The 10567-nt window shown below is 46.0% G+C and overlaps 1 protein-coding gene across 3 annotated transcripts in view; it reads right to left on the bottom strand.

Annotated features, from left to right (window-relative positions):
• Positions 1 to 542: 542 nt before the first annotated feature.
• Positions 543 to 10567, bottom strand: part of LOC119225170 (transducin-like enhancer protein 4) — a 29379-nt gene continuing 19354 nt past the window's right edge. For all 3 annotated transcript variants that reach the window (XM_037482861.2, XM_037482862.2, XM_037482864.2), the window contains 12 exons: positions 7661 to 7783; positions 6831 to 6884; positions 6574 to 6726; positions 6244 to 6376; positions 5976 to 6163; positions 5100 to 5176; positions 4759 to 5008; positions 4419 to 4666; positions 3961 to 4108; positions 2519 to 2669; positions 1649 to 1725; positions 543 to 1568 (listed from right to left, as the gene is read on the bottom strand). In XM_037482861.2, the coding sequence (XP_037338758.2) occupies positions 1461 to 1568; positions 1649 to 1725; positions 2519 to 2669; positions 3961 to 4108; positions 4419 to 4666; positions 4759 to 5008; positions 5100 to 5176; positions 5976 to 6163; positions 6244 to 6376; positions 6574 to 6726; positions 6831 to 6884; positions 7661 to 7783 (1710 nt within the window). In that variant the 3' untranslated portion in view covers positions 543 to 1460. The remainder of the gene's footprint in view (positions 1569 to 1648; positions 1726 to 2518; positions 2670 to 3960; positions 4109 to 4418; positions 4667 to 4758; positions 5009 to 5099; positions 5177 to 5975; positions 6164 to 6243; positions 6377 to 6573; positions 6727 to 6830; positions 6885 to 7660; positions 7784 to 10567) is intronic.

Here is a 10567-nt window from a genome sequence, read left to right as displayed (position 1 = left end):
GTGGATGAGCTTTTTCATTTGTCCAAATTAAAAAAACAACAACCGATCCAGGCAGTTTCACTGAAAACACAGAGAATCCAGCGAGCATCCGGGGGGGGGGGGGCGTCTCAACTGAAGGGGCAGAACCAGGAGCAAAGGTCACGCAGTGGTGAGCGAGTTCTCTGAGGGCAATCTGGTTTGTTCGTGCAACACTCACACGGTCAACACACACTCACACGTGAGCGCACACATACAACTCAAGGAGTAAAGGAAAAAGTTGTAGAATGTAGGAAGCTGCGTTTCGTGTGAATCACGATTCAATTAACCCGGCAGAAGGAAAACAGCTAGCATGGCTCACCCAAAAGGTAACGTAGCAGTACCTTTCCAGCTCACTAATTAACACAGCGTGTGTTTAGTCACTATATTCAGCATGCAGTGATTATGATTTAGAAATATGAAGAGCTTATTTAGGCCGAAAGGGGAGTGGGAGGTGGATGGGGCAAACAAACACAGGACTTTCATCCAGGAGACCGTTGTTTGTGTCCTGAACGAACCTAAAACAGTAAAGTCCGTTGGACCCGATGACTCAGTGGTTCCTGTGTAGAGGGACGTTTTTTTTTGGAAAGAACCCGCGCATGTTCTGAGTGGAAACTGACATGCCGTCCACAACAGGCACTCCAGGGGGAGTGTAGCCACTGGTGATCTCGTCAAGACTGTGTCCGTTATCCCCGAGGTACTGACCTGGTTTGTTGGGATCCGATGGGGTGACCAATGGGCTGTCCCGATCCTAACTACGATCGGCGCTGTCTCAACCACCAACACGGGGCAGGTCCCGCATGCCGAGCAGTGGGATTGGTTGTTAGACTGCGCGTAGAGCGCCACAGTTTGAAGCTCAGGGCCTCGGGAAGAATGTCAGTACTGCATTTAGATCCAACGTTAATAAAGCTGTGGTATTAAAGCACACAAAGACCCACAGGGCGCTCTCTTTGTGGAGTGCGTCTACGTGTGTGAGGGGAAGCATATCAGAGCCATCATGTGAGGAAAGAAAACAGATATTTACATCGTATTCTTCATCGTGTGCCAAATGGTAAGAGAAAAATAAGCAGGTGTTGGGCCTTGGTGCCTTGTGAAAAGCTAAAGGCAGGCATGGGAATGCCGACTCTCGTGAACGGACAGCAGCTCGTCCGCGCAAGACAACAGAGAAGGCCCGTAAAAAGGAGTGTAAAGGAACGTTCCACTTAACAAATTACAGCAATTACAGCTAAAGGTGTAACACGGAAGCAACAGCAGCGCCTCCAGACATTCACTCATCCTCACAACAACAAAGAAAGCCACTCAGTATGAACAGAAATCCATTTGTGCTTGTGTTCTGCTCGCTAGCTTTGATCCACGATTAGCCGGACAGGTCCAAGAAAGACTCAAGTTTGGTTCCACTCAAATCCATTTTCTACACGTTAAAAACTGTACACGGGCGGCTGCTCCTAGTAGTTGACCTCGTAGACGGTGGCCTTCTTGTCCCCCGACCCCGTCACGATGTACTTGTCGTCGGCGGAGATGTCGCAGCTCAGCACCGAGGACGACTCCTTCGACTGTTGAGGGGAACAGAAGAGGCGTGAACAAACCGAAAAGGGCGGCAGGACGAAGGCGGCACATCCTTCCGCGCGCTTACTTGGAATATGCTGGCTCCGTACGGGGTTCTCCAGGCGTTGAGTAGATTGTCTTTTCCCGTGCTCACAAACCACTTGCCTGCAGAGGACAACAAACCGCATTAGGCAACATCGAGGAATTACGTTTGCTCCGAATTGGCCTCAGTGAAACGAGGGCTTCAGACATGTGGTGGTTGAGGAAACGTAGATGGTTCTTTAAGTTAACAGAGGTTCAAAAAAAATTGCTGGAAATGTATTTTTCTCTAATGAGAGGTTATGGAATGGACACTTAGATATTAAAGCTGAATATATATCATTATCCATCTGTTATAACCTAGTAATCTTCTTTGTTTTTTTACACATTCTACATTTGTTATCCACAATACTGTACTGACAGACAAACTGATTCCCTTCCAAATGAGGAATATGTTGGTACATTTAACCAGGAAGTGATCACAATGTAGACGAACTTTATGTATTTTGATGACATTCGTTCCTGTAAATACTGATGCTTGCTGTCTCATTCAAGCTTAACCACGAGTCTTCACAACATAAAAGTAATTATTGGCTCTTATTTTCTTGGTCCATTAGTATGCCATGTCGTTTATAATTTACATTTTGTGATCACGTTTCCTACCTGAAGCTGACACATTTAATCCCATTCTCCTGTTCTTTACTTACTACATAACCCTATACACCTTTTTTTTAATAAATTGTAATTACTTGCACTGCATGATATCACACCACATATGTTTAATTTAATGTTGCCATCAGTCCAAACAGAATTTGATTGAGTCAATTTCTACGACACTCGGTACGCAGCTGAATCAATTTCCCCGTCCCTTGAGCCCTTTTCAAAAAAACACTGATGTGAACATGTTTGTGACTCTTACCGCAGTGAGCAAATCGCAGTGAGAGCACACAGCTCTCGTGCAGGTGGAGCTGGTACTTGTCGGGTTTGGTGACGTGCAGAACCTCCACGTTATTGTTCTCCATCCCGACTGCCAGCCACTCGCCCGTAGGACAGTATCCCAGTGAGAAGATCTGCAGCAAAAGCCAAGAGTTATGGTAGTTACAACTATTATAGTGTGTGTGAATATAAAACATAATCGCTCATTACTGCGACTGTTGTTATCGCCTTGTGAGTATGTGTGTGTGTTTGTCATCATGGCCCTGGAGACACAGCAGGAGGTGTCAGAGAGGAGCTCATGAGTACTTAGTAAGATTTCATTTATTCATTTTTCATGTGAACCGTTGCCATTGCCACTGTTCCACGTGACCAAAATAGACCAACGACAACATCCTTGTTCAGCTCATCTTCTGTAACCAATGTAGTATTAAAGCATGGTGGAATTTGCAACGTTTTGATCAGTTGAAAAATAACATTTTTATGTGTTTAGATGTTTCTGTTTATATTGCTAGACACTAAAAGTCTAAAAGATTTAAAACCTGAAAAAAAATAAAAACTGAAGAATATGAGAAAAAATAATTCAGTGCTTTAAAAAAGACTGTTTGCGGGGGTGGCCGCTGGTATCGAACATCCGCTGTTGTACTTTTCTACCCAATCATCAGCCTTTCATACTAATCGGTCAAAACAGATGGATTTTTCTTCAGTCTCAAAAATCATAAAAAGCTATGCAACCTATCCCCAACGGCAATTACGCATCATGAAACGAGGTGTGTGACTGATTTGAGTGAAAATACAAATCACAACAATATTTTTTCCAGGTGATGAAGATGACCGAGGGCACACAGTAAACAAAATTGCATTTCCCTACATTGGCAAATTGCTGGAACAGTGTTTTTTTTTTGGAGGGTGAGTCAGGGGGGGGGGGGTTGCAGAGTTTTTACAGATTTTGGATAGCGTTAGCAATCTATTGGCCATGTCTCTGCTGGTCTGCCTTTGAGCACAACCACCTCCTCCCTGAGCACATTGTAAAATGGGTCTTTTTTAAAGAAAATTGCAATGGCCCATTATAGCTACTCTTCTTCTGACCCGAAAAAAATAACTAAATATCTAACTGCCAGTGTTATTAGCGTTAAAGGTATTTTAGTAGAGTGCAGAAAACCAGAGCTCAGTGTGGCCTTTAAGGTGGGGTTAAACGTTCTGAACCCAGCTTGTGAATTACCGCAATGAAGCACAAACCAGAGAGTGACTTGTAAATCACAAAAATAATAACGATGCAAAATGCAAACCTATATGCAAAATACACCTAAAGTAAAAATGACTACCACTGTACACATCTAGTGGGCATGCAGCAGGGTTTACTGGATCTTAAAACAGTGGTAGGTGTGGTCGCGGCACTAACACAATGAGATTGTGTGTCTCTTTTACCTGTGAAGTGAAGTCGTGCTGCTGCAGCTGCCGTCCCTCTCTCAAGTCCCAGGACCGCACGGTGTTGTCCAGGCCTCCGGTCCACAGCTTGGTGCCATCATTAGAGATGTCTATGCAACTGGCTCCGTCGGTGTGGCCCTGGAACTGCCTGCCAAACGGCATCAAAAGGAAAAGGGACGTGGGTGCATGTGCCATATCTTAGAGGGAAGAGAATAATTCATTCTAGTCCAGCATTTAGTCCGGCCCACTTTGTCAACCAACATCGCAAACGACCTGAATCAACAAATCAACTGTTTTATTGTAAAACCGTCAGTATCCTTTTCGCTTTCAGGGTAAAGTGTGGACTGTGAAGTTGGTGCCATTGTGTGTTGTAGCTATTTCCAGATTAATTGTATGAAGTCAAGACAAGAAGACATTTCAAAACGAGGGTTTCTTCCCCCCTCTCCACAGCTCCATACCTAACCAACGTCTGGTTGTGCAGATCCCACACAGCTATGTTTCCGTCGGAGCAGCAGGAGAAGCAGACCTTGGAGTCGGGGCTGATGGCCAGAGCGTAGCACGCTGGCGCCGACGAAGTCAGCTCGGCCTTGATCCGTGGAGTCGGCGTGGCCAAATCCCAGATTGACAGGGTGCTCGCCTCGCCCCCGACGATGAGAGTCCGCCCGTCGGGGAGTAGCCGACAGGAGCGGATGTAGTTGTCTCTGTTCTGATGTGAGCGACGCACAAAGGGCACTTTGGTCATTAAAGCAGCGACACTCCCATGTATGAAGAAGCGCATGAGGGGGAAACCACGCTCACCAGGCAGTCCAGCTGGGACACGGGGGTCTTGTTCCCCGGGTGACTGATGTCCCACACCTTGACGCATCCCTTGCCGCCGGTGTAGACGTGCCGCGTGGGGTTGCTGATGGTCACGGCGCACACGACGTCTCCGTGGCCGAGGGAGTTGATCTGGCGCGCGTGGCGCGGGATGCCGGGCCCGATGAGCGCGTCCGGGGGGAAGGGCACCGGCTGCATTTGTCCGTCGGCGCTCACGTGAAAGGAGTAGGCTCTGGCGGTGGGAAAAAGGAAAATGTGAGTATGGGTAATGTGTGACAACAACGGAGGAAAAACATTGTTATTTTTATTTATTATCCACATACGGTTTTCCCCCAGGAATGCCTGACAAGTTAGGGGGAAGGACAGGGACACGTATGTGGTGGTGAGGATCAAATCCCACCTAGAGAATATGAGAAAGAGATTAAAATACAAACCATAAACGGAGCAATGACACCCTAACTGGAGCGGTTGTAGCTCGTATCATAACTATCTGTGTTTCTGAATGAAACGGACTGAGCAGAGAAGCCAATCTGATTGAAGGTTTTGACAGCTACATGGTCAATGCTGTCATTATTAGGTAACCCAGACAACCCATGCCCTTCGTTTAATGTTGATGTTTTTGTCCTGCAAATCACCCAACTAGTACTGGCTGAGCATTTATCCAAATAAATAACTGCACCCAATAAAATAAAACCCTCGCTCGTGGCACATTTCCCCCAGGTTCTTCTTCTTCTTCATCTCTTCTAATCAAACATCTGGTGTACATTCAGCCAAGAAAATGTCATAGTTATATTTAGAACGAGAATCAAAACAACACGATATATGATTTTTTTCCGGTTTTAAAAAGGAACAGTGTGTTGCACAAAAAGGGAATCTATTGCCAGAATTTGAATAAAATATTCATTAAATGAATGTTTTCTTTAGTGTTGAAATAACAATGAAACTTGGAGAAGAAGTTTCAGTTTCTTCACAACAGCTTAAAAGGGTTCTCTTTATTATTCGCTAAGCATTATTAATATACCAGCTATTGGCTATATTAAGATACAGTGGGGTAATGCCTGACTGACACTGTTAGTTGTGACAGCACTGCTAGCTTGCACTGTTAGCACTCTTAGCCGTCCCCATGTCGAGAGCCTAGCTCCGATATTTGTATTTATTTCTTGTCTTTTGTTTATCAGTACTTTGTGCATTTTAGGTACCACTTGCGTGCGTCCGTAAGCTGCCACCGCAGCGGCGGCCACCGCGCTCATCTGAGGAGAAATGCCGTGCAGGCCGGCGTAGGCCGCCCCGGCTCCGCTCAGCTCTCCGTTCATAGCCGGGTGGGGAACCAGTCCAAAGGGACTGGGGTATGGGCAGGGCACCGCCAGGGGCGTACGGAGACCAGGAGCTACGAGGACAAAAGACACCGTCTCATGCGCTTGTGTCGACAGGACAGGAGTGTTGCGTACTCGCGTTTGAAACACTCACCCAGGGCCTCGACTCCCGGGGGTTTGCCAGGTGCGGACCTCAGGCCCAGGGTGGAGGTGCTGCTCGCCGCCGGGCCGTCGGAGCGGGAGGTGGGGGTGCTGGACTTGGACACAGGCGTTGTGGACTTCTCATTCTACAGCACAAGAGACACCAGGCCACACATCATTGTTCAAGTTACAAGTTCAATAGGACCGTCCTGCACCGTCTATAATGCAGGGTGTATCGTCTTCTTTACCAACAGGGTTGTTGCCTACTCACTGAAAATAGAGAACTACCCAGAGAAATGAGGATCTGGATGATCCGTGGCTAGAACTTCCCCCAATGACTCACCGAACTAATCTCTTTGGATTTGGAAGTAGGCGTGCTGCTGGAAGAGGCGACGGAGGACGGACTCAGCGGAGCGTCCTTCTTCGTCAGGCGGCTCTTGTCCAATCCGTTCTCCCGAGGCGAGTGGGCAGGACTCCCTCTGGGAGACGCCGGATCCTGCGGCGGGGCGAGCAGAAGCCCAGACGAGAGCAGAAAGGTTGATCTTATCTTTCTCGTTTTCTTTGTTTCTCTCTTAGCTAAAACAAAGGAGCGCATCGTACCTCGTTGGAGACGTCCACCACCAAGTTGTCGTCGCTCTTCTCGCCGTCACTTTCCTGACGAACACGTAAAGAACACAAGTGTGACTATCACTCCGTGGAACTAGATTCACACAAATACAGTGAAAACCCATGCTTTTCTTGTGTGTAGCATTCTGGGTTCACAATGGATAAAAACTTTCACTGGATGTCTAATTGCTCAATTCTACAACAGTAAAAATACAGATAATCACAGTTTTTTTCAGTTTCATTCAATTTATTTGGTAGTACATGAAATAAAAATTCCACATACATTCAGGGGTGATCATTAAATCAAGGATTTAATTAATGCTCTAATAGAAGACCACTTAGACTATTTTAATTTGTTAATTGTTCCTTTTTTAATTATCAGTGGTCCAAATGGTTCCAGTGCGTATCCTCCAGAAGTTTCCCTTTAGAAATAATACGTTGAAATAAACTAGACCGGCCACTCGCTTTGGTTCGCCTCTGTTAACCAGTCAAGTTTCAGTTTGCATCCATAATGCTGTCCATAATGTCGGCACTTCTTTTATCCGGTTGAAATTGCCACAATATACCATATGAAATGTGAATTGATCGTGTCTTATAGAAAATGACTGTACTCACGATTTATTCCCTCAGTGAACATTGTAAACATGAGTTTATGGATTCAAAGTCTAATTCAACATGCACGATGGCAATTTAGTAAATAATGGTAATGGTCCCGAATGCAGCCTGTCATGACACTTCTGGTTGTAATTACCAGGATGGAGACTGACAACACGTCACTGTGACAACATCTTATACAGTTCATGCAGTCCTTGGTGTGGACTCACATAGCGCGTGGAGGCCAACTCCTTCTCTTCTGTCTTCTGTTTCTTGCTGTCGGAGGAGTAATCGCTCAAACTTCTGTGCTTCTCGCGGTTCCGAAAACTGGCCGAGGGAGAAACGGATGAGCTCTGGAAGAGACGAGAACCAGGTGTGTAATATGCTTCCATTACTCTGATTTACTTCCATCTTAAACCCTTGCTTTATTTTTCATTTGCACCTCTGGGCTTTAACTGGTAGCCTTGTGCTGGACCTAAATTGCTATGAATTGTGGGTAAATCTCCATCCATAGATGTCTCTCTCCTCTCTTAATCAAATTGAAACAACATTGCTGAAGAATTAATCCTATCTCAGAGGCAAAGAGACCTCCTCCCCTCTCTCTCTCTCTCTCTCTCTCTCTCTGTGGGCCAGGCCCCCTCCCTGCTGATCTCTCTCTCCCCCTCCCCCCCATTGGGAGGCTCTCCCCACCCGCCACACGGCCAACGCAGAGAGGAAAAAAAAAATCAAGACCTTTAACTCGACCTTTCCACTAACTCACGCTCGCAACCTTTCCCGCTGCCCTTTGCTGTTCTGCAAGTGTCAATGGCGAAGATTCTGTGTGCGGGGGGGGGAGGGGTTGGGGTGGGGCACTTTGGCAGTCTGCTGCCACTTGCACCGGTTTACATTGCTCTGTGTGCAAACAGAGTTGACATGTCAGTGTGTATGGGTGTACATAGGTGTCTCTCCTCTACACCCCCCCCCCGCCCTACTCTCCTGACTGATTAGAATAATTAGCTTGCAAATGAGCTCTTTTTGAAAAAACGATCAAGGCGAATTCATTTCGCTGTGGAGACAAGCGGAGGCCTCCTCGCCAGCAGTACCAGCGCCGCTAGTGTGGAGGTGAACAGCGATTCGGTTACCGGCACATCATAATTATATTATACATTCAAATTGATTCTGCACAGCCCCGATAACGATACCTGTAACCTTCACTGTTTTGCTCAATTACGGTTTTGCATTAAAACGTCGGTGACTCCGCCTCTAATGAGAGGCCCACAATGAGCAAGAAATGAATTGGTGCTGTTAGGGGCCATCAAGGCCAGGGCCTGCAGTCCTCAAAGATGGATGCTCGGGCTTCACACATTCTAAAGGATATTTGAGGGTGAACTCAGACAAAAGCCAAAAAAAAGACATTTTCAGTACAACATTCTGTACTTTTACTGTGTGATTGTGCTTTAAATTTCACAGGGAAGTATGACTAAATTTAACACTACTTTTTTCAGGTTCTTAAGACAAATGAGTGACACAAAAACGCTCCCCAATTTGTAGAAGGAATCACAGCTATTGATACTAGCACCAAGTGTAATGTGTCCTTCAATGCTCAGACTGAGTTCTCTTTGGGAAACTGTACATATGTCGAGGGCTTTTATTATGAAAGGTAAAAACGGTGATGCTCTGATATGCGCAGCGTAGGAGAATCTTACAAGGAGCAAAGGTAAAAGCCTCCGTAATGCTTTCAGGGGAAAACTGTGAAGCGGATGCGGAAGTGTCTCTAAACTTCTGCCTTGTTGGTCAGTTTAGGGTCTCAGTTGTTACATTTTTTTCAAAACAGCATGATGTCGACCTCGTTCAGAAGAAAAATTCATCTGCATTTTTCAGCAACGTCATTTATTTCTGTGTGATTAAACTTCAACCAAGAGTTAAAAATAAGAAGATTTCACTTCCGGGGTGCAAAGGGCCATCTCTCATCCCACAAGCTCCACCCACTTAGCTACTACTGCCCCAAAAATGTCAATCACTCTCAATTACTAACATGTACTGTATATAAATGGTTTTCTTTTCCCTACCTTAAAATACCAAAATGTCACGAGTCACCTCCTTTGCTTTGTCTCCCGCCTTATTTTGCTAACCATCCCACAAAAAAAAAGAAACAGCGGCTTTGTTCTCACCAAAACTCTGGGCTCAAGACAGCTGGTTGTGTCACCTCTGATCCTCTGTGTCCGACTCAATTAGTCTCTTCGTCTGCCGCCAACGCAGCATGGGAGGCAGGACTGTGCACGGATGCTGGCTTTTAGTCTCTTTTTTAAAAGAGCATCGCAACATTATCAGAAAAAAGACCTGAAGCAGAGCACTGAGCAAAATAAGAAAAAGCTGTATGTTTAACAACAAGCGGCTCATTGAAGAGGAACTGTGAAAGCAGGCCTCATTAGGAACCCGTTCTGCACCTTTTCTTTGTAAACGCACATAATCAAGGACTTGTTGAGGAAAGGATTTTTCTTTTGAGGGTCTTTGAGTCATCACGTTGAAACAAACCATGTTTAAATTGCAACTGCGTAAAAAAACGGACACCTCCATTCATCCCACAGGGGGCTAAAAAGGGAAAATGGCGAATACACACAAAAGAAAAAGCAAGAAATCTGTGATGTTGGCCCCTGAAGCAAATCAGCTTCATTACATAAGGGCGATGGAAAGGCGTTGCTGTCCTTGAACGCACCACAACCACACAGACTTTCTGCGTTTGGCACACACACACACACACACACAAACACACACACACACACACACACGCACACACACACACACACACACGCACACACACACACACATGCGTTTACGTCCTATTCATCGACACGCAAGGTGCTAACGACAAGGACGTTGAGCCACAGATGTTCATGCAATTCTCACACACACAAAGTGTACCCCGTGGAAGGTTGCCAGGGCAACCGAAGGCCACTGACTAGGGGCTTATTGGTTTCATGGAGTGACTGTTGGCTGCGTGTGTTCTCACAGGGCGCTAATGAAAGGCATTCATCATGTTGGTCCATCTATCTTTACCACGGATATCTGACGACCTCTCTGTCTCACACACACACACACACACACACACACACCCTGCTAATCGCTCCTACTGTGGCGCCCACAGCTGTGTGTGTGCG

Source organism: Pungitius pungitius, chromosome 5 (assembly GCF_949316345.1).
Source record: "Pungitius pungitius chromosome 5, fPunPun2.1, whole genome shotgun sequence".
Lineage (NCBI taxonomy): Eukaryota > Metazoa > Chordata > Actinopteri > Perciformes > Gasterosteidae > Pungitius > Pungitius pungitius.
This window is presented reverse-complemented; position numbering and strand designations above follow the sequence as displayed.